The sequence below is a fragment of the Muscardinus avellanarius genome (genome assembly GCF_963383645.1).
Source record: "Muscardinus avellanarius genome assembly, chromosome: 12".
In the NCBI taxonomy this organism is placed as follows: Eukaryota; Metazoa; Chordata; class Mammalia; order Rodentia; family Gliridae; genus Muscardinus; species Muscardinus avellanarius.
Window position 1 is genome coordinate 14,105,528 of NC_137798.1, and position 23,984 is coordinate 14,129,511.

A 23,984-nucleotide genomic window follows, 5' to 3' on the forward strand; every position below is an offset into this window, starting at 1 on the left:
GAGTCACCCACCCAGCTCAGCACACTCTTGTTTTAGAAGCCCATACGGGTCCGCACCGTGGTTGCGCACGGAGCCTTTGGGATGGTGACGTCTGAAAAAGGCAGGCAATCTCGGTCTTCCTTCGTGGCTGGGGCCGAGGGCTGCCGTCTCCAGGCTGACATTCCTGGGACGCCGGCGTGTCCTTCCTCCCTCACACTTCCAGGCCCGCCTGCGCTCGCTAGCTCCGTCAGGCGTTTCTGGGGAGCGCGTCTCTCGGCGAGATCGCGGGCGCAGTCCTGAGCAAACGAGGACCCTTCCGCCCCGGCCGGGCCCACGCCTCGGCGCCCGGGACGCCTCTGCGCACGTTGGCATGGCGACGAGCCGCTTCCGGTTTTCTCCCCAAAGGCCCAACCCCGGGGTCCCCACCAAGACTCTGTACTCAACCTAACTGTTGAGCTAGGAGGACACCTTCGCGCCAACCAAAAGTCTCAGAAACCCTACGTGTCTCTCTCCTCGGGACCGGCGAGCGGTTGCGGCGGCGGCAGCTGGAACTACGAGGCCCAGAATGCCCGCGCGTACGCGTGCGCGCTGCCATTATGATGCTCCTTTCCCGGTAACTCGCCCTCTCAGGCAAACCTGAAGATAGCGGCAATTCTCCGGTGGGGGGCGGAGACGCTCTCTGCCCGAGTCCCCGCCCCCCTGGGTGATAGGCAATGGGACCAGCCAACCGGCGCTGCGGCCTCGGAACACGCCCTCCAATCAGCGTCCGCGGCGGAGAGGTGGGCGGGCGCACTGGCCGGGCAGGCGGGCTAGGCTGTGGCGGGTTGCGAAGGGGGAGAATAACGTCGGGTCGGGTCAGCGGGCGCTGCAGTAGTCGCCGCAGCGGCGATGGGAGCGGTGGGGACGCGGCGGCGGCGGCGGCGGCAGGAGGAGGGGCAGAAGCTGGCACCAGAGCAGCGTCTGGGGGCGGCCAGCAGCAGCAGCAGCAGGAACAGCAGCAGCCGCCGCCGCCGCCGCCAGTAAGCGCCGAGGTGTGCGGAGGGGCCGCCCGGCCCGCGGCCCGCGGAGCGCCGCTCGGGTCCCGCCGCAGTGAGCGGCGGGGGATGGGCCGCGGCGCCGGGCCCGCCCGCTGAGGGTCGCCCCCCGCGCGTCCCCGCCCCGAGCCGGACCCCGGCCCTCCGCCCGCCACCCCTGCGCCCGCCACTGCCCAGGTAGGACACGCCCCCCGCGCCCGCGGCCCTGCCCTTCGCCGGCCGCGCCCCGGCTGAGGCCGGCCCGCCCCCGACCCCCGACCCCCGACCCCCGCGAGGGCCGCCGCCCGCCCCCTGGCTCGCGCGTCCTCTGAGCCTTTGGTCTGCGCTGAACTTGGAGGGTCACCAAGCTTTGTCTGCTTCTCCGGCTCTGGGTGACCCACATATCGCTGGTACTCGGTCCTCCTCGGGTACCAGGACCGCACGCTGAGGATTCCTAGGTAAAAGAGCGTTTCCCCCCCACCCTGCCTCCCCCTCTGTAGTGGGAGGGGGCTTGGGACTCTGGAACGACGGCTGTGTTGTAGTGATTAGGAAGGCCAGGACTTGGCGGTACTTAGGGTGCAGAAGTGATGTCCTGAGGGACTCGCCCGTCACTCGCTTTGACAGAGACGACGATGTTGACACCCTGGGACGCTGGAGGAGGGACAAAGCACCCCTTACACACGTACTGTCAAATCCCAGAAGTAAATAATTCGTCGGGATGCCAGGATACTTTATCTTACAGCGAAGTTAATTTTGTTTCAGTAGTGGTTGCATTAGAGGTAAAAAAAAAAAAAAAAATGACATTGAGTTGTACTTTGCTTTGAATTAAAGTTGATAGGTGGCAGCAATCCTGGTATTAACTCTTTTTTTAACCTGGCTTTAGAAATTATATCTTTGAACATTAAAGAAGACGATTTTACTGTAACCTGTGCGCAGTGCGAAGATGTTTTGTTATTCAACATAAATGAGTTTTTATGTGTGTAGGAGAGTCATGTTATGAATGGGCACCGTATAGACACACACGTATAGACTCACACTGTTTTGTTACAGTGTTTGTTGTGAGCCGTGGATAACAGTTGCATCGGTATATAAACACTGATTTGCAAGATAGACCACAAAGATATGTCTGTTGTTTTCTTTTGGCTAAATGGCATAATGTTGATGGGAGGGGGAAGAAGGAATGGGAAATGATCTTAAACTATTGGAGGCATTTTTTTTTTTTTTTGCGGGTGTGGAGATGGACCCCAGGGGCATTCAACCTCCAAGCTACACCCCCAGCTCTATTTTTTATTCTTTATTTTAAAACCAGGTCTCACTGAGTTGCAGAGGGCCTCACTAATTAGCTGCGGCTGTCCGCGAACCGCGATCCTCCATCCTCCGGTCTCAGCCTCTCGAGTGCAGGGATGACAATATTGAAGGAATTGATTGCTATGCATCACTACCCCCTTTCACATAAAGCCATAATTATGACAAATATGACTCAGTGTGACTAATCTTGGTGAATTTGTCTTAACTCTAAAATATTTCAAGTAATAAGTGTGTGAATTTGGATAATGTTCTATTCAAATTGAAATATACTCAAAGGAATTTTTAATTTAGAGGCTTGTGTTTTCAACTATATGATACATATTTACCGAGGCACCAAAAGGAATGCTTGAAGCATGGTTATAAAGGAAATTTTATCTAATATTTTTTTCTTTTTGATAGAATGTGTTAGGAAATGCTCCCCCCCCCCAATTTTGGTCATATAAACCGGGCGTGGTGGCGCGCACACTTGTAATCCCAATACTTGGGAGGCTGAGACAGAAGAATTGCAGGTTCTCGGCCAACCACCAACCACAGCTACTAAGTGAGGCCCTCCACAACTTAATGAGACCCTGTTTCAAATTAAAGAATAAAAAATAGTGCCGGGCGTGGTGGTGTATGCTTGTAATCCCCACGCTTGGGAGGCAGAGACAGGAGGATCGTGCTGGTTTGGAGCCAGCCTTGCTGGCTTAAGAGACCCTGTTTCCACATAAAAAGTAAAAAAAAAAAATAGGTCTGGGAGTGTGGCCTGTGGGAGTGTATCCCAGAAGTAGAAGGGCTTCCAGGAACCCCAGTACCCCCCCCACACACACAAAAAAAAAAAAAAAAAAAAAAAAAAAAGAATAAAAAATAGGGCAGGGGGTGTAGCTCAGAGGTGGAATTCCCCTGGGTTCCATCCCCAGACCTGCAAAAAAAAAAAAAAAAAAAAAAAAAAAAAATTTGGTCGCACAAAAGAAATTAAAATCCATAGCTTAAAAGTGTAAAAAAAAACCTCATAGATTTCATTAATTTAATTTATAATATCAAATTGAAGCAAATTTGATCATAGGTAGAGAGCTAAGAAAAGAATAATGTATTTTGCTCATTATCTCCTACTATGGTTCATATATAATTTAGTAAGTTCGCTATTTCTATTATATATGACTTAAGATTTTGATATGTAGCCAGGCGTGGTGGCCCATGCTTGTAATCCCAGCCCATGGGAGGATCACGGTTCAAGGACAGCTTCAACTACTCAGGCCCTTTGCAACTCAGTGAGACCCCCGCTTCAAAACAAAGAATAATAAAAAAAAAAAATAGGGCTGGGGTAGAATGCCTCTGGGTACTATCTCCAGTACCGCAAAAAAAAAAAAAAAAAGATTATTTTTTACTTTAGGTACTGCTTATTTTAATAATTAACTTCAGGATAGCTTCGTGAGGTTAGAGCTTATTTGCTTTAGAAAATTGAACTAAATTATATAGGACTTCACACATCTTGAAATGCAATGTTATAAGTGAAGTTTGTATAACCTAGGTATTTTTTGAGGGCATTTTACACTTAAAAATGTATTTTAAAAAGCCGGGCGTGGTGGTGTAAGCTTGTAATCCCAGTACTTGGGAGGCTGAGATAAGGAGGATCACTTAGGTTCGAAGTCAGCCTCAGCTACTTAGTGAGGCTCTCAGCAACTTAGTGCGACCCTATTTCCAAACAACATATAAAATAGGTCTCGGAGTGTAGCCCAGAGGAAGAAGGCCCCTGGGTTCTAACCCTAGTACCCCCACCACACACACACACACACACACACACACACACACACACACACAGTACTAAAAATGTGAGTTTGTTACAGTTTAAATGGTGCTGATGGTTCTTTTTCTTATTCAACTAAAGTTTGTTGAATAGAAAAATTAAAACTAATAGGTAGCGCAGTGCAGCTTTAACAAATCTTTATTACAAAATCAGTAGGAAATAGAGAAGGAAAAAGCAGCATGTTGGCACACATGCTGGAGAGCCTGAAAATGGAATTCTGATCCCTTTTTGGGACCCCAGCCTTTAAATTTTGTATTGGTATCTTCTTATCACCATTACAAGGCAATGGGCTAGTAACTATTCCTTAGGCAGGTGGTGCCTCTTTGTCTCTGGACAGTGCACTTCCTAAGTGCAGGGGTCAAGGAGCTACCTGGCCTTTCTATTGTACTGGGCACTGTTGGTTGCTCATCAACTATGGGGCTTCAGAGCAGCACAGAGCTCACCTGTCCTTTACCCAGACCAGGTCACAGAGGAGAGGAGGCAAACAGAGGCACTGATGGCCTCTATATAGTTTTAGGGCTAAAGGCTTCAGTTGACTCTAAATAGGCTAATCATTAGAATGAAGGGCAAAAAAGAGAGGGGAGCTCTGCCTTGTAACAGCTGCCGCCCCTCCCTGCCTGAGTGCCTGTGCAGCACCCAGGCCCTGACTACTTTGTACATTTTTGAAATTAATACCAAAGCAATTTTCCAATACTGGCACAAGTGATAGGTTGTTTTTTCGGAGTAGACAAATATTACAAAGCTGAGTGAGCTGTGATCATGGAGTTTAAATTTCTTTCTTTTTTTTTTTTTTTTTTTTTTGTGGTGTTGGGGATTAAACCCAGGGGTCTTCTACCTCTGAGCTACACCTCCAGCCCTATTTTTTTATTCTTTATTTTGAAACAGGGTCTCACTAAGTTGCAGAGGGCCTCACTAAGTAGTTAAGGCTAGCTGAGAACCAGTGATCCTCATTTCTCAGCCTACCAAGTACTGGGATAACAAGCATGACCATCATGCCCAGCTTCACAAACAATTCTTTACATGCTTCAAAAAATAACACACAGCTGGGTGTAGTGGTGCACATATGTAATCCCAGCAATTGGGAGGCTGAGACAGAAGGATTGCAGGTTAGTGGCCAGCCTCAGCACCTTAGTGAGGCCCCTGGGGAATTTTTATTTATTTATTTATTTATTTATTTATTTATTTATTTATTGGTACTGGGGATGGAACCCAGGGACATTCTACCTCAGAGCTACACCCCCAGCCCTATTTTTTGTTCCTTTTTTTGAAACAGGGTCTCACTGAGTTACAAAGGGCCTCACTAAGTAGCTGAGGATGGCCGCGAACCGCGGTCCTCCAGTCTCAGCCTCCCAATGCTGGGATGACAAGCGTGCGCCACCACGCCCCACTCCTTGGCAATTTAGTGAGACCCTGTTTCAAAATAAACAATAGAATGGGGGTTATACCTCACAGATAGAATGCCCCTGGGTTCAGTCCCAGTATCTGTGCGTGTGTGTGTGTGTGTGTGTGTGTGTGTGTATGTCTTACACACACACAGACATTTAATAAGCAAAAATGTTTATTGACTATTCTGAACTAGTCTTTGGGAATTAATAGAAAATACATCTTACATCTTTGCCACTTTGCTTTTCAATACCATGGATTAAATTTAGAAGCTCTTACTGAGCTATATCCCAGTCTTTATTATTTTTTTTCTTTCCTTTTATTTTTCTTTTTGTGGTACTGGGGGTTGAATCCACCGACATTCTACCTCTGCGCTACACCCTCAGCTCTTGTAATTTTTTTGTTTATGAAACATGGTCTTGCTAGGTTACTGAGAGTTTCGCTTTGTTGCTGTGCCTGGCCTTTAATCTGAGATTCTCCTGTCTCAGTCTTCTAAGTACTGGGATACCATGCATGTGCCAACATGCCTGGTTCTATCACAATATTTGATTTAATTTTTTTGAGGTACCAGAGATGGAACCCAGGGGCATTCTACCTCTGAGCTATACCCCCAGCCCTATTTTTTATTCTTTATTTTGAAACAGGGTCTCACTGGGTTGCAAAGGGCCTCATTAAGTAGCTGAAGCCGTCCGGGAACTGTGATCCTCCTGTCTCAGCCTCCCAAATGCTGGGAATGGGGTTACAAGTGTGTGTCACCATGCCCGGCTAGCACTTCTTTTTTTTTTTTTTTTTTTTTTTGCAGTACTGGGGATGGAACCCAGGGGCATTCTACCTCCAAACTACACTCTCAGCCCTATTTTTTTTATTCTTTATTTTGAAATAGGGTCTTACTGAGTTGCAAAGACCTCACTAAGTAGGGAACTGTGATCCTCTGGTCTCAGCCTCCTGAATGCTGGGATTACAAGTGTGTACCACCATGCCTGGCTCTAAGACTTTCCTTTTTTTTTTTTTTTTTTTTTGTGGTACTAGGGGTGGAACCCAGCTTTTTTTTTTTTCTTTTCCTCCGGACTATACTCTCAGACCTATTTTATATTTTATTTGGAAACAGGGTCTCACTAAGTTGCTGAGAGCCTCACTAAATAGCTGAGGCTGGCTTTGAACCTGTGGGATCCTCCTGTCTCAGCCTCCCAAGTGCTGGAATTTCAAGCATGCACCACCACACCTGGCTTTAGTATGAACTCTTAATTTTGCTTCGAGATGAGTCTTGAGTTATTCACATCTCATAAGATCTTAATTTAACCTCTCTTTACCTCAATTTTGCTGTTTTTTAAAAAAGGGAAAATAAAGCTGAGTGTGGTGGCACATGTTTATAATTTCAGTACTTGGGAGGCTGAGACAGGAGAATTTGGGTTCTCAGCTGGCCTCAGCTACTTAGTGAGACCTTCTGCAACTCAGTGAGACCTTGTTTCAAAATAAAGAATAAAAAATCAGGCTGGGCCGGTAGCTCGGAAGTAGAATGTCCCCAGGTTCTATCCCCAGTACGCCAAACTTCCCTCCAAAAATCAAAGGGAAAGTGATACACTTAAAACCTCACTGCAAGTGAAGATCATTAAGAGGAGATTCTGTATTGATTTTTTCCTTTGTTGTTTTAGGAGGATCATGGGCGGAATGATTTGGTTGGCTTGGTTATAATAGAACTTGCCCAAGGAATTATCTTGTTTAGTGTTTTCCTTATAATGTAGCCATGTAAGTTACACTGTACTTTCTATAAGAGAAGATCTGTGTATCTGTTGTTAGTGTTGTCACCAGGGAGAGGAGAGCTAGGTTGTTTACACTTTTATCTGTTGTCAGGAACTGTGACCATATGACTTGTAAAGTTCACTTTTAATAGATATCTAATGTTCTTAGATATATTGAACTCAGAGCTTCTGTGCCAATAGAAGTATAATTTATTTCCTGTGAAAGTTTAGCTGAGTGGCAACTGAATTTTCTTTCTCTTTTGCTACCAGAATAAGACAGTTATTCATAAGTTTTTATTTCTTCTTACTATTCAGAGGGTTTCTTACTAAGTCTGTGAGGTAAAAATAAAGACAAAATTCCACTAGGTTTATCCTGTCCTAGAACCTTATTTCTGTTGATTACTTACCTGGTATTTATTTATTTGTTTGTTTGTTTATATATTTATTTATTTATTTATGGTGGTACTGGGGTTCCTGGAAGCCCTTCTACCTCCAGGCTGCACTCCCAGACCTATTTTATACTTTTTATTTGGAAACAGGGTCTCTTAGGCCAGCACTGCTGGCTTTGAACCTGTGCGATACTCCTGTCTCCGCCTCCCAAGCCCGGGGATTACAAGCGCCTGGTGCTATCTTATTTTGAAACATAATAATGTAGGTAATTTTCCTTTATGGAATGGGGATTGAGCCTAGGGGCATTTTACCTCTGAGCCGTGTCCCCTGAAACTGTTTTTTCCTAATTTATCACACACTGGCCTCCACCTGTGATCTTCCTGTGTCAACCTCCCAAGTACTGGGATTTGGGCATGTACCACTGTGCCTTGCTAGATAATTTTTATGAATAATAAATGTAATATTTTGACTTTTTTTGCGGTATTGGGGGTGGAACTCAGGGTGTTCCGCCTCTGAACGACAAACTCTGCCCTGTTTTTTATTCTTTATTTTGAAGCAGGTCTCACTGAGTTGTAAAGGGCCTCACTAAGATCGCTAACCGCGATCCTCTGGTCTCAGCCGGTCTCAGCCTCCCAAATGCTGGGATTACAAGTGTGCACCACCACCCCGGCTTCTGTTTTTCTTTTCTATTGTTTAAGGTGGGAGGCAAACCTGGTTCCTACTGTAGCCAGGAGCTGAATTGATGTGGTAGGTGTATTTAAGTCTCAAAGAGGAGTCATGTTTGCCATTTATGCTGTCACTAGAAATATATGTATTATGTCTAATGCCCAAATATAGCTATCTAGCTTCAAGTCTATTTTCCTTACCTCTAGGTACATCATAAGCTTTTTAAAAATTTTTTTTACTGTAATACTGGAGATTGAACCCAGGGCATTCTACCTCTGAGCTATATACCCCCACACCTATTTTATTTTGAAACAGGGTCTCACTGAATTGCAGAGGGCCTTATTAAGTTGCTGAGTTTGGCAGTACCTATGAGTATGTCCCCAGTCACTTATATTTTTTATTTTGAAATAGGGTCTTGCTAAATTGCTAATGTCCTTAAACCTACAATCCTCCTGTCTCAGCCTCCCAAGTACTGGAGATTACCGGCATGTGCCACCACACCCAGCTTGCTTGCTGGCTTGCTGGCTGGCTTGCTTCCTTTATTTATTTATTGTGGTACTGAGGGTGGAACCCAGGGGCTTTTCTGTCTCTGGGTTTATACTCCCAGACCTATTTTATACTTTATTTGGAAACGAACGGTCTCACTAAGTTGCTGAGAGCCTCACTAAGTAGCTGAGGCTGGTTTCGAACCTGTTCGATCCTCCTGTCTCAGCCTCCCAAGCGCAGAGATTACAAGCATGCGCCACCACGCCCGGCTTTATTTTTTTGTTTTGAAGCAGGATCTTGCTAAGTTGCAGTGTGTCTGGCAAACTTGCTAAGGCTTGCCTCAAATTTGTGATCCTCCCATCTCAGCCTCCTGTGTGCTGGGATTACAGGTGTGCACCACCTCCTGTGTGCTGGGATTACAGGTGTGCACCACCTCCTGTGTGCTGGGATTACAGGTGTGCACCACCACCACCCTCTCCTCATCTTTTTTTTTTTTTTTTTTTGGTGGTACTAGTGATAGAACCCAGGGGCATTCTGTCTCCCTGTTACACCCCCAGCCCCATTTTTTATTCTTTATTTGGGTCTCACTAAATTGCAGAGAGTCTCACTAATTAGCTGAGGCTGGCCACGAACCGCAATCCTCTCATCTCTGCCTCCCAAATGCTGGGATTACAAGCCTGCACCACCACCATTTTGAAACAAGGTCTCACTGAGTTGCAAAGGGCCTCACTAAGTAGCTGAGGTTGCCTGCAAACCGAGATCCTTCTGTCTCAGCCTCCCAAATGTGGTGATTACAAGCACACACTACCACGCCCGGCTTTCTTCTTCATCTTTAAAAGTAGTTTGTAATGTAGGATATTGTTCTTATTAACTTGGCTATTTTCTTCTCAGTTTTTTTTTTCTGTTAGCAAATGTTTCAAATGAATTTTAACCACGTTATTTTACATTTAAGAGTTGCATCTCCATTTAACATGTTCTGTCTGTATTTTGATTGTCTTTGATTCTGTTTTAGCAGTGCTTCCAGATTTAGCATCATTGTCAAAATTAATTAGCATGGCCGGACGTGGTGGCGCACGCTTGTAATCCCCGTGCTTGGGAGGCGGAAACAGGAGGATCACGCAGGTTCGAAGCTAGCCTCGCTGGCTTAAGAGACCCTGTTTCCAAATAAAAAATATAAAAATAGGTCTGGGAGTGTATCTCGGAGGTAGAAGGGTTCCAGTACCACTAAAAGAAAAAAAAATTAATTAGCATGGCATTTATTCTCTAAGTTATTAACCTTTTTTTTTTTTTTTTTTTTTGAGGTACTGGGGATTGAACCCAGTTGAGCTTTACCCCCAGCCCTATTTTTTATTCTTTATTTTGAAACAGGGTCTAAGTTGCTGATGGCCTTACTAAATTGCTGGGGCAGCCCAAAATCTGTGATCCTCCTTTCTTAGCCTCCCAAGTAACTGAAATTACTGGCATGGGGACAGGAGGATTGCAAGTTTGAGGACAGCCTCCGCAAGTAGTGAGACTTTCATCAAGCTATTGAGATCATTTCAAAAATAAAAATAAAGCTGGGAGCCTGAAACAGGAGGATTACAGGTTTGTGGTTAGCCTCAGCTACTTAGTGAGGCCCTCTGCAACTTAGTGAGACCCTTTTTCAAAATAAAGAATAAAAATAGGGCTGGGAGCTGAGCATGGTGGCACATACTTTTAATCCTAGTACCCAAGTGAGGACTCTTCAGGGTTATTTGTGGACTATAATCTAGGTAGGCTGCAGCCATCACAAGACTTTGAACTGGAAAAGAATCTGTTTCCAAGTTCATTCTGTGTGTGTGTGTGTGTGTGTGTGTGTGTGTGTGTGTGTGTTTTACTGGGAATTGAACCAAGGGCATTCTACCTCCAAAGTATACCCCCAGTCCTCTTTCTTATTTTTTATTTTGAGACCAGGTCTCACTAAATGGTAGAGTGCTGAGACTGGCCTTGAACCTGTGATCCTCTTGTCTTAGCCTCCCAAGTACTATGATTATAAGCAACCTCAACACTCCACTGGTTGTTAGCACAATTTAATCCTTGTGGGTTTTTGGACTGAGCGCCTCGGTTTCTTGCTAGTTGTTGATATCTGTTGTAAACAGAACCAAAATATTTTAGCAGAAGCTGCCATAGTTCTTTGCCATGTTGACCTTTCCATAGGGGAAGATGGCAGCTTGTTTTATCAGAGCAAGCAAGTGGAAGAACTGGAGAGGGAAGTGAGTCAAATAGGTATTTTAGTTTTTATAACTTATCTGGGAAGTGACATCACTTCTGTTTTATTTTCATCAGAGGTAAGTAATTAGATTCAGCTTACTCTCAAGGGGGAGAAGGGATCTATAGCTGGAGATAGGGATCATCGGAAACTGTATGTATGTATGTATGTATGTATGTATGTTCTCTCTCCCCCACCCTCAGTGCTCCACAACTTAGTGAGACCCTCGCCCTTATTTTTACTTTTTAGTCTTAAATAGGGTCTGAGTTGCAGAGGGCCTAAGTTGCTGAGTTTGGCTTTGAACCTTCAATCCTCCTATCTCAGCCTTCCGAGTACTGAGATTATAGACATGTGCCACTGTGCTTTGCTGGAAGCTATTTTAGAAGCAGTCTACCACACCTGGGTATTGTGTAGGATTTTTCTGGGTCTTTCTCATAGTGTTTAGTTTCTAACTGGGACAGGTGTATTTTTTATTTATTTTGGTGTTCTGAAGGACTCCACTCGCTGTGCCATTTTGTTTCATGCTCTTTGCACTGATAATGTGTGTGTGTGTGTGAAGTACTAAGGCTGCAACCCAGGGCCATTTCACCTCTGAGCTGCACCTCCAGCTTTATTTTGTTCTTTTATTTTGAAACAGGGTCTCACTAAGTTGTGGAACATGTCCAGCATTCTGCTAATAATCATGAGAGTGAGATAGTGAAAATTATTTGTCTTTTTAGCCGAACATGGTGGTGCATGCTTGTAATCCCAGCATTTGGGAGTCTGAGACAAGAGGATCGTAGTCTTATTTAAAATTTCTTTTTACTGTGTGTGTGGTATATACATATATGTGTGTGTGTATATGATTTATATGATTTACCATTTTAACCATTATTTTGGTTACCATTTTATATGATTTACTATTTTAGCCATTTTTTTTTTCTTTTGTGGTACTGGGGATGGAACTCAGGGGCATTCTACCTCTGAGCTGCACCCCCAGTCCTATTTTTTATTCTTTATTTTGAAACCGGGTCTCACTGAGTTGCAGAGGGCCTCACTAAGTAGCTGAGGCTGTCTCAGCCTCCCGAATGCTGGGATTACAAGTGTACGCCACCACGCCCAGCTTCCTGGCTTCCGTATTTAATTAGGTTGTCATTTTGTTATGAAGTTGTAGTTCTTTATATAGTCAGTCCTAACCTCTTATCAAATATATGCTTAGCAAATATTTTCTCCCATTCTATGTATTGTCTTTTTATACTGTTAATACTGTCCCTTGATGTTGAAAAGTTTTTAATTTTGAGGTACAATTTCTTTTTTTTTTTTCTTTTTAGTTTTGGAGTCATATCCAAAAAATTATTTGTCAAATCCAAGGTCAGGAAATTTGCCCCCTGTAGTTTTAGTTTTAGCTCCTATGCTTAGTTTATTCTGTTTTGTTTTGCTTTTTGTTTTGGTGGTGGTACTGGGAACTCAACCCAGGGTTATCTCTGAGCTACACCTCCAGCTCTTTCATTTTTTATTTTGAAACAGTCCCTACTAAGTTACTGAGGCTGGCCTCGACCTATAATATGTCTTGGCCTCCCTAATACTGGGATTACAGGCAGGCCACCATGCCTGGCTGGACCATGACTTCTGCAGTTATTGGTAGGATACTCATCAAATGTTTATTGAAGCTGGGTATAGTGGCATATGCTTGTAATCCCAGTACTTTAGAGGCTGAAACTGGAGGATTACAGGTTCTAGGACAGCGTAGCAAGTAGTAAGACTCTCATCAATCTAGCAAGACTCTTTCAGAAGTAAAATAAAAAATAGGGCTGGAGCTGGGTGTGGTGGCACACACTTGTAAAGTTTGTGGACAGCTTCAGTTACTTAGGCCCTCTGCAATTTAGTGAGACCTTGTTTCAAAATAAAGAATAAAGAACCGGGCATGGTGGCGCATGCTTGTAATCCCAGCATTTGGGAGACTGAGACAGGAGGATCACAGATTCATGGACAGCCTCAGCTACTTAGTGAGGCCTTCTACAACTCAGTGAGACCCTGTTTCAAAATAAAGAATAAAAAATAGGAATGGGAGCCGGGGGTAGTGGCACATCTTTGTAATCCCAACATTTGGGAGGCTGAGACCAGAGGATCACAGGTTTGCAGCCAGCCTCAGCTACATAATGAGGCCCTCTGTAACTTCGTGAGACCCTGTTTCAAAAAATAAAGAATAAAAAAATAAAAATAGGGCAGAGGCTGTAGCTTGGAGGTTGAGTGCCCCTGGGTTTCATCCCCAGACCCGCAAAAAAAAAAGGAATGGGGGTGTGTAGCTTGGGGGTAGAAATCCCCTGTGTTCCATCCCAGTACTGAAAAAAATAAAATAAAGAAAGAATAAAAATAGGGCCTGGGGTATATAGCTCAGAGGTAGAATGCCACTGGGTTCCATCCCCAGACCCACAAAAAAGAAAGAAAAAAATCGGGCTGAGGTGTAGCTTGAAAGTATTATACTTCTGGATTCAATCCCAGTAACCACACACACACAAAGAAACAAAGGAAGGAAGGAAAAGAAAAGAGATAGATAAACAAATTAAAGATACTCTAAAAACTTTATTTTCAACATGGATTTATACCTTTTGTAGTTACTATATTAAAAATTAAAACTGAACCTGGTGTGGTGGCGCACACTTGTAATCCCCACGCTTGGGAGGCTGAGACAGGAGGATCGCACAGGTTTGAAGCCAGCCTCAGCTACTTAGGCTCTCAGCAACTTAGTGAGATCCTGTTTCAAAATAAAGAATAAAAAATAGGTCAGGGGCTATAGCTTGGAGGTCAAATGACCCTGGGTTCCATCCCCAGACACACACACACACACACACACACACACACACACACACACACTCTCTCTCTCTCTCTCTCTCTCTCTCTCTCTCTCACACACACACACACACACACACACACACACACACACACACACATATATATATATATTTTTTTTTTTTTTTTTTTTTTTTGCAGCCAGGCATAGTGGTGCATGCATTGTAATCCTAGTACTTGGGAGGCTGAGATAGGAAGATTTCAGGTTTGAGACCAGCATGAGCAACTTAGATTCTTAGCAAGCGAGACACTATTTCAAAACAAAACAAAAATAGAAGGGGCCTAAGGGTATAGCTCAGAGATAGAATGCCTCAGGGTTCAATTCCCTGTTCCAAAAAGGAAAAAAGAAAGAAAATTTTTGGTTATTCACATAATTTATATTATTGTTGTTTTATTTATATTATATTATTGTGTGTGATACTGGGGATTGAACCCAGGGGTGTCTTCCATTAAGCTACATTCCTATTTATTTATTTATTTATTTTGTTGTGCTGGGGTTAAAACCCAGGAGCATTGTACCTCCAAGCCACAACCCCAGCCCTATTTTTTAGTCTTTTTATTTTTTTGAAACAGGGTCTCACTGAGTTGCGGAGGGCCTCGCTAAGTAGCTGAGGCTGTCCAGTAAATGCCATCCTCCTGTCTCAGCCTCCTGAATGCTGGGATTATAAACCTCCAACCACCACGCCCATCTTTTATTGAAACAATTTCTCTTAGCTATCAAGTACTGGCCTTAAACGTGTAATCCTTCAAATACTAGAAATACAGGAACATGCCTGGCTTTTTATTTCTTTTCTGTTGAGTAAATGTTAAAAATTTGCAGGCTAGATTTGGCCAATCTCTACCCATTCTTCCCCAAATAAATTTTGCTGGATCACAGACATGCTCATTTATTTACATATTTGGTTTTTTTAGTACTGTAGATTGAACCCAGGGGTGTTTTACCTCTGAGCTCTACCCCTAGACCCTTTTATTGTTGTTTTTAAGTTCTGAAATAAGGTGCTAAGTTGCTGAGAGTCTCACTGACTGAGCTTCATAATCATCAGGCCTTTTCTGTGTTGATGTTATTTCCTGAGCATTTTATAACGTTAAAATATTATCAGCAGCCGGGCATGGTGGCGCACGCTTGTAATCCCAGCATTCAGGAATCTGAGACAGGAGGATCACAGTTCACAGCCTCAGCTACTTAGTGAGGCCCTTTGCAACTCGGTGAGACCCTGTTTCAAAATAAAGAATAAAAAAATAGGACTGGAGGTATATAGCTCAGAGGTAAAATGCCCCTGTTCCATCCCCAGTACCACACACACACACACACACACACACACACACACACACACACATCTATTTATCTATCCATTTATCATTCTGCCTGCCTGCCTGTCTGTCTGTCTATCTATCTATCGATGTTAGGTTAACTGTTACAGCCTGTTAAACTAAGCTGTTAGTTGTAAATGAGGTACCATGTTTTTTCTTAGGCAGTGTGAGTACTCAGCATAGTAGTGTATATGGGTCAAGTGCCATGACTCCAAGCTCCCTCTTTAGTCTAGCAGTCAGTTACTGTATAGATAATGTGTCGTAACAGTGTCTTTAGTGGCTAGGCATCTGTGTGGATGATGATATGCTTTTTATAGTATGCATTAAGCAACTTTTGGAACAGTTGGTGGGATTTCCTCTCCTTTCCAAGGAGACATCCTGATTAATGTATAGGGTTAGTAGTGCTTCTTGAAGCGGGAATGTAGTGTTGATTAATTAGTCCTGATGTACTGCTACCTTTTTTTGTTTAGGTTAAATGGAAACCACCCTTGGGAGCTAGATGCCTGTGTAGCTGTTCTACCACACCGGTGTTTGGCAATGAGTGGGGGAGGAGAGCAGCCAGATATCCTCAGTGTTGGAATCCTGGTCAAAGAGAGATGGAAAGTGGTGAGTATACATCTCAGAGTGTGTGTGTGTGTGTGTGTGTACACATACATATATATATATATACATATATATGTAAATTTTTGGTATTCTAATAAAAATCATTTTATTAGGAAATATACCTATGTTACTTATATGCCTAAAGCAGTTATTTTCCCATGGTCAAGATCTGTTTATAGTATAATTCTTAGTCTTTCTTCATATTGTACTAAATTATCTTAACTTCCAATAAGGTAAATGAAAGTGTACTTCGGGAAAAAAGCAATTAAGAAAAAAATATATTTTTTCTTTTTTTTTCTGGTATAGGGGATTTAACCCAGGGGCCTTCTACCTCAGAGCTGTACCCCCAGCTCTATTTTACTTTTTATTTTAAAATAGGGTCCCACTAAGTTACAGAGGACCTCACTAAGTAGCTGAGGCTGGCTGTGAACCTGTGATTCTCCTGTCTCGGCCTCCCAAGTACTGGGATTATAAGCATGTACCACCACACCTGTCTTAGAATACAGTTGTTGTTTTTTTTCCCCTGAGTCTGGGGATGGAACCCAGGGGCATTCAACCTCTGAGCTACACCCCCTGCCCTATTTTTTATTCTTTATTTTGAAACCAGGTCTCACTGAGTTGCAGAGGGCGTCACTAAGTAGCTGAGGCTGTCCGCGAACCGCTATCCTCGGGTCTCAGCCTCCCGAATGCTGGGATTACAAGCATGCGCCACCACGCCCAGCTAGAATACAGTGTTTTTTATTTTTTTATTTCTTTTATTTTTGTGATACTGGGGATTGAACCCAGGGGCATTCTACCCCCAGCCCTATTTTGTATTCTTTATTTTGAAACAGGGTCTCACTAAGTTGTGGAGGGCCTCACTAAATAGCTGAGGATGTCCTCTACTATGTGATTCTCCTGTCTCACCCTCCCAAGTACTGAGATTACAAGCGTGCACTAGCACTCCCAGTTTAGAATACAGTTTTTGAAAATACAATTAATTATACATTATTTTTTATTTTTAAGGAAAATTGTAAGTAATCATAAAAATGGAGACATGTAATGAACCTCTATGTACTTATGACTCAGCTTAAACAGTCATCAATTTATGGTTAATCTTTATTCTTTTATCTCTGACCCAGAGTTTTTTTTTGTTTGTTTGTTTGTTTTGGTGTGGTACTATGGATGGAGCCCAGTGACATTCTACCTTCGAGCTATAGCCCCAGCCCTATTGTTTATTCTTTATTTTGAAACAGGGTCTCAATAAATTGCAAAGGGCCTCACTAAGTAGTAGCTGAGGCTGTCCGTAAATCGCGATCCTCCTGTCTTAGCCTCCCAAATGCTGGGATTATAAGCGTGCACCACCATGCCAGCTAAAAATTTTTTAAAAAGGGCTGGGATGTAGCTTGGAGGTAGGACACTCCTGGATTCAATCCCCAGTACCAAAAATACAAAACAAAACAACAATGAAAACTACTAATGTTCGAATGACATTATAGGAATAAAGAAATCATTACATTAGCCTATATTTTTGTTGTTTTTGGTTGTACTGGGGATGGAACCTAGGGGCATTCTACCTCTGTGCTACACCCCAGCCCTGTTATATTTCTTATTTTGAAGCAGAGTCTCGCTAAGTTGCAGAAGGCCTAAGTTGCTGAGGTTGGCCGAGAATCTGCATTTCTCCTGTCTCAGGCTCTCAAGTACTGGGATTAGATTGTATTTATTCTGTCATTTGGTAAGTTCTTTTTGTATGTGAGATAAAACAACGAGCTCCCTTCTATGAATTCATAATTAGAAGGACATTCCTTTGGTTGTTGTCATTGTATTTGAGATAGGATCTTACCCTCTTGTCCAGTCTGGCTCTGAACTCAGGATTGGTTCGATTGGAGACTCTTCTGCTTCTGTCTTTTGAGTAGTTGGTACTACAGACATGAACCACTGCAAATTGGCTGTGTGTGTGTGTGTGTGTGTGTGTGTGTGTGTGTGTGTGTGTGTCTGGGGATGGAGCCCAGGGGCATTCGACCTCTGAGCTACACCTCCTGCCCTGTTCTTTATACTTTATTTTGAAACAGGGCCTCACTAAGTAGCTGACGGTGTCCGCAAATCGCGATCCTCCAGTCTCAGCCTCCCGAATGCTGGGATTACAAGTGTGCACCACCATGCCTGGCACAAGTTGGCTTATTTAAGAGTTTTTTATTTATTTTATTTACTTTTTAGTGGTACTGGGGGTGGAACCCAGAGGCTCTCTCCTTCCGGGCTATACTCCCAGACCTATTTTATACTATTTTTGGAAACAGGGTCTCACTAAGTTGCTGAGAGCCTCACTCAGTAGCTGAGGCTGGCTTTGAACCTGTGTGATCCTTCTGTCTCAGCCTTCCAAGGGCGGAGATTACAAGCGTGTGCCACCATGCCCGGCCTTATTTAAGAGTTTTTTTTTTCCCCTGGGGTCTGGGGATGGAACTCAGGGACATTCGACCGCCAAGCTATACCCCCTGCCCTATTTTTTATTCTTTATTTTGAAACAGGGTCTCACTAAGTTGCAGAGGCCTCACTAAGTAGCTGAGGCTGTCTGCAAACCACAATCCTCCTGTCTCAGCCTCCCAAATGCTGGGATTACAAGCGTGCGCCACCACGCCTGGCTATTTAAGAGTTTTTAAAATCTCACTAGGCTTTGTTTAATGGACAAAATAAATAATTTTAAGTACCAATAAGGGTACAATAAAGTGCAACATATTTAATTGAATATTTCTGGATTTTTTTTTTTTTCAGTACTGGGAATGGAACCCAGGGCATTCTGCCTCTGAGCTACACCCCCAGCCCTATTTTTTATTCTTTTTGTGTGTGTGTGTGTGTGGGTCTGGGGATGGAACCCAGGGGCATTGGACCTCTGAGCCATACTCCCTGCCTGCCCTATTTTTTAGTCTTTATTTTGAAACAGGGTCTCATTGAGTTGCAGAGGGCCTCACTAAGTAGCTGAGGCTATTAATCGCAATCCTCCAGTCTCAGCCTCCTGAATGCTGGGATTACAAGTGTGTGCCACCCCGTGTGGCTTATTCTTTCATTTGAAACAGGGTCTCACCAAGTCGCAAAGGGCCTCACTGAGTAGCTGAGGCTGTCCGCGAACCGCAGTTCTCCTGTCAGCCTCCCAAATGCTGGGATTACAAGTGTGTGCTACCACACCCCGCTTTGGAATTTATTTTTTTATCACAAATTTATTCTGCAGTTTTTTATAGTATTCCATTTGCTCACCAAACAAAGGTAAAGAATGGTTAGAACCTGTACATACAAAGCAAATAGTTACTAAATGATAATTATATAATTAGTACTTTGCCAAATGATGTGGGAACATAAAGAAATAGTACAGGTGGCCTCTCAAGAAGCTTGGTATCTCTAGTGGAGTTAGGACATTGGCACTGGAAATTCAGCAACATAAGTTAAAAAGTAGTGGAATAATAGAAGTGATTCTTGAGGTTTGGTCTGGTAAAATAATTGAATAAGTGAACTCATTCCCATGATGATAAAGAAACAGTTAAGAGACAGTGATCAGTGAAACTCCAATGGAGAAATAAGTAAGAGATGAGCTCGGGCCCCTGGGGTTTACGGTTTAGGACCCTGTGCTTCTAGTGGTGACTTCCCACATTATATCACATCCTAGATGTTTGATGATGTGCTTAGGAGAGGAGACCTAGTTTCAGAAAATAGAGACTCATTTTCTTGCTCAAGTCTAGCTCAAAGTGCATCACCAACCCAGTTTTTTTTTTTTTTTAGAACCCTATAGGTCTAGTCATCACTAGATCTTTAAAACTTGTTAATGATACTTGAAGGTCCTGACATTTTCCAATTAGGCTAATCAAGGAGAAGTATATTAAATGTTTGAGTCAGTTGGTATGCATGCCTGTAATCCTAGTACTGGGAAGGCTGAGACAGGAGGATCATAGGTTCAAGGACAGCTTCACCTCAAGTAGTAAAACTTTCATCAACCTAGCCTGTTTTAAAATATAAAATAAGAGCCGGGTGTGGTGGCGCACGCTTGTAATCCCCGCACTTGGGAGGCAGAGACAGGAGGATTGTGCTGGTTCGAAGCCAGCCTCTCTGGCTTAAGAGACCCTGTTTCCAAATAAAAAAGTATAAAAATAGTTCTGGGAGTGTAGCCCGGAGGTTGAAGGGCTTCCAGGAACCCCAGTACCACCAAAAAAAAAAAAGAGAGAGAGAGAGAGAGAGAGAGAATAGCTTTCTGCCTGTTCTTTGGAGGCCTGTTCGTTGCCTAAGAGAAGAGAGTAAAAGGTAGTGAGGGGCTGGGTGCTGGCTGATGACTTCATTCTCTCACTTCCCCTATATACATCCATCAGATTGGTTCCACAGAAGATATCAGTTGGCAAAAGGATTTCATGGGTTTAAAAAGTCTGCAGATGGCCGGGCGTGGTGACGCATGCTTGTAATCCCCACTCTTGGGAGGCAGAGCCAGGAGGATCGCGCAGGTTTGAAGCCAGACGTGTTGGCTTAAGAGACCCTGTTTCCAAAAAAAAAAAAAAAGTGTAAAATAGGTCTGGGGGTGTGGCCTGGAGGTAGATGGGCTTCCAGGAATCCCAGTACCACCAAAAAAGAAAAAAAAGTCTGCAGATAATATGGTGGTATAGGCCTGTAATCGTAGTACTTGGGAGACTGAGACAGGGAGATTAAAGTTTCAAGGCCAGCCTCCACAACATAGCAAGACCCTGTTTGCAAATAAAAAATAAAATAGAGTTAGGGATATAGCTCAGAGGTAGAATGTTTCTGGGTTCAATCCTCAGTACCAAAAAGCAACAAAACAATAACAAACCAAAAAACATGAAAAAGTTTGCTAATAAGTACTTTATCGTCAAAATAATAAGCTTAAGTGGCATTAGTGGGAGCTGATTGTTTTTTTATAATTTTTTATTTTTTGTGGTAGTGGGGGGTGGAGCCCAGGGGCTTTTCTACCTCCAGGCTACACTCCCAGACCTATTTGGAAACAGTCTCACAAAGTTGCTGAGAGCCTCACTCAGTAGCTGAGGCTGGCTTCGAACCTGCGGGATCCTCCTGTCTAAGCCTCCCAAGCGCTGGGATTACAAGCATGTGCCACCACGCCTGGCGAGCTGATTGTTTTATTTATTTATTTATTTATTTATTTATTTATTTATTTATTTATTTTTGGTGGTACTAGGGGTGGAACCCAGAGGCTTTCTACCTCTGGGCTACACTCCTAGACCTATTTTATATTTTATTTGGAAACACGGTCTCACTAAGTAGCCGAGGCTGGCTTCGAACCTGTGCGATCCTCCTGTCTCAGCCTCCCAAGCGCAGGGATTACAAGCGTGCGCCACCACGCCCGGCAAGCTGATTGTTTTAAATACTGGATTCTTTGTGACAGTTCTTGTGGTGTCTGTAAACCAAGTTTTAAATTGTTTGTGGCTAAAATAATTTTATTACTTTCTGCGGACAGACCTATGGAAAAAGGTTTGAATTTATTTCCAGCATTTGTTTCTTATTGCCATATACAAAGTTGATTTAACAACAATGAAATTGTTTATTGTAAAACAGGATAGTAAAATTACATGTTATTTCCTAAATAAAAGAGATCATTTGGTTCTCATAATCTTCTCATAATCTTAAGTGCATTTTATTTATTTTTTTGTGCAGTTGAGGAAGATTGGGGGTGGGGGCTTTGGAGAAATTTACGATGCCTTGGACATGCTCACCAGGGAGAATGTTGCACTGAAGGTGGAATCAGCTCAACAACCAAAACAAGTTCTGAAAATGGAGGTTGCGGTTTTGAAAAAACTACAAGGTAAGCAGCTTCGGATGATGTGCAAATTACAGTTGTATGATAATTTACAATTTATGCTAATCATCTTCTTGAGCCTTGATTTCATTTGCTAACTACTGATTGGATACTATGGTTTCTGCGACATATGAACATGCGGAATACTTTTTTTTCTTGAAAATTTGGTCATTAGTTAATAGTAAAAATATCTTATTGCTTAGACTAATTGGACACTGGGAAACCCTTTTCAGGGTGAGCGACTGTGAGAGAGAGCGATGAGCAGAGTTGCTCTGTTGCTTCAGAAAGTGTTGTCCTCATCTGCTGGGGAAAGTTTCCCTTTTTTTTTTTAAACAAGCATTACATACCTCTGAGATTTTTATACCATTTCTTTGGATGCTAAGCATTTTTGAGTCAATTTAACAAAGTGGCCTTCAATTCATAGTGGAGGATGGGTAAAAATACTGCCACACTTGAGTTTCAGAGGATAACTTCCTGGCCCTGTTGTCATTTTTGAAGTGCATTTTATTACTCAAGTGTCTATATTTTTACTACAAAGTCAAAAAATTCTTTTTCTGTTATCTAATCTTGTAAAACTCTGAATACATCACTAGTTTGCATTCATCTTTGTAATCTCTGTTTAATGACATACTATGATATTACTAATACTAAAATATTTGATCTGAGCTGGGCGTGGTGGCGCACGCTTGTAATCCCTGCCCTTGGGAGGCTGAGACAGGAGGATCCCACAGGTTCAAAGCCAGCCTCAGCTACTTAGTGAGGCTCTCAGCAACTTAGTGAGACCCTGTTTCCAAATAAAACATAAAATAGGTCTGGAATAGAGCCCAGAGGTAGAAAGGCTCTGGGTTCCACCCCCAGTACCACCAATAAATAAATAAATAAATAAATAAATAAATAAAATAAAAAATAAAATATTTGATCTGAATCAAAAGTAAGAATAATCATTCCCATTTGCTCTAAGCTTTACAGCTAAGTTTTTCTACCATTTGGTTCATTTGATTAGAGCACAATGTTATAAATCTGTGTGTGTGTGTGTGTGTGTGTGTGTGTGTGTGTGTGTGTGTGGTATTGGGGTTTGAACCTAGGGGTTTTACCTCTGAGCTACACCCCAGCCTGATTCATTCATTCATTTACTCATTGTGGCATTGAGGATTGAACCCAGGGACATTCTGCCTCTAAGGTATACCCTTACCCCTATTTTGTTTTTATGTTGAAACGTGGTCTTGCTCGGTTAACGAGAGTCTCTATTTGCTGAGGCAGTCCTTGAATCTACAATGCTCTGTCTCAGCCTCCCAAATTCTGGGATTACAAGTGTGCACCCCCACAGCTGGCTTAAATCTATTTAATAGTCATCTTTAATTTAGCTTTCTCACAGCATGGTAAATTAGGAAGACAGTGGGTAGATCAGCCACCATTGTCACTACTGGGAGAACAAAGAATTGGAGAAAGAATAGAGAAGGCGGCTCTTTCTTTTTCTCACCTTTCTGCTCTTCCTCCCTCTTCTCTCAAGTTGCTCTCAACTCTTTCATATAAAGGCACAAGCAGGTGCATCTGGAGCTACCTTTCCCCAGGTTGCCCAGATCCCAGGTGTATGTTGCACTGCCAGCCAAGCCCATGAAGGGCGCGCCAGCGTCAGCATCAGCTTGGCCCTGGGAAGATGCTGCAGTGAGGCCGGAGACAGCGCCACAGCCCTTTAGGAGGTTCTCCTGCCCCTTGATCAGGATTGTGTGACAGAGCTGAAAGATCAGTTTAGTGCCTTTTATGAATGAGTTGGGGGTTGTTGGATATTAACGTTCTCTTTTACTTTTCATATCACCTAAGATTTTTTTTTATTAGCTTATGACCATGTGGTACCCACTTCCTCAGAATTCACTTTTCAGAAATGAATAGGTTTTTCATCTTCTGGTCTATATTTCAGTGAGGCAGTCTTTGTCTTTCTTGGCTTCCTACCTTAAGCCTTCACAACCTTTTTTTTGCTGAAGATTTTTTTAGAGTCTGGGCCTTTTGAGAACATTTTTATGGAGCTGAGCTGCTCTTCCCTTCTTGGTAGCTATTAAATGGCTTTTTGTTTGTTTGTTTGTTTGTTTGTTGTTGTTTTTGCGGTACTGGGGATAGAACCCAGGGGCATTCTACCTCCAAGTTATACCCCTAGCCCTATTTTTTATTCCTTACTTTGAAACAGGGTCTCACTGAGTTGCAAAGGGCCTCACTAAATAGTAGCTGAGGCTGTCCTCGAACCATGATCCTCCTGTTTCAGCCTCCCAAGTGCTGGGATTACAAACATGTGCCACCACGCCCAGCAAGTGGCTAAGTGTTTAAGAAAAAGGTATATGACCAGAGGCTAGTCCTTAATTAGAACTGTTAATTTTAAATTGATGTTCACGTTTTGGTAATTGGTATAAGAATTTGTTTCTTTGCCAAATAAAATATATTTTTATTTTTATTATTTTTTGTGGTACTGAGGGTGTAACCCAGGGGGCTTTTC

At 43.0% G+C, this 23,984-nt stretch overlaps 1 protein-coding gene across 1 annotated transcript in view; it reads left to right on the top strand.

Moving 5' to 3' along the window:
- Positions 1 to 15,654: 15,654 nt before the first annotated feature.
- Positions 15,655 to 23,984, top strand: part of TTBK2 (tau tubulin kinase 2) — a gene marked incomplete at both ends in the record, with an annotated part of 75,237 nt that continues 66,907 nt past the window's right edge. Inside the window, 2 exons of the mRNA XM_080707478.1 lie at positions 15,655 to 15,723; positions 21,358 to 21,505. Of these exons, the coding sequence (XP_080563604.1) occupies positions 15,655 to 15,723; positions 21,358 to 21,505 (217 nt within the window). The remainder of the gene's footprint in view (positions 15,724 to 21,357; positions 21,506 to 23,984) is intronic.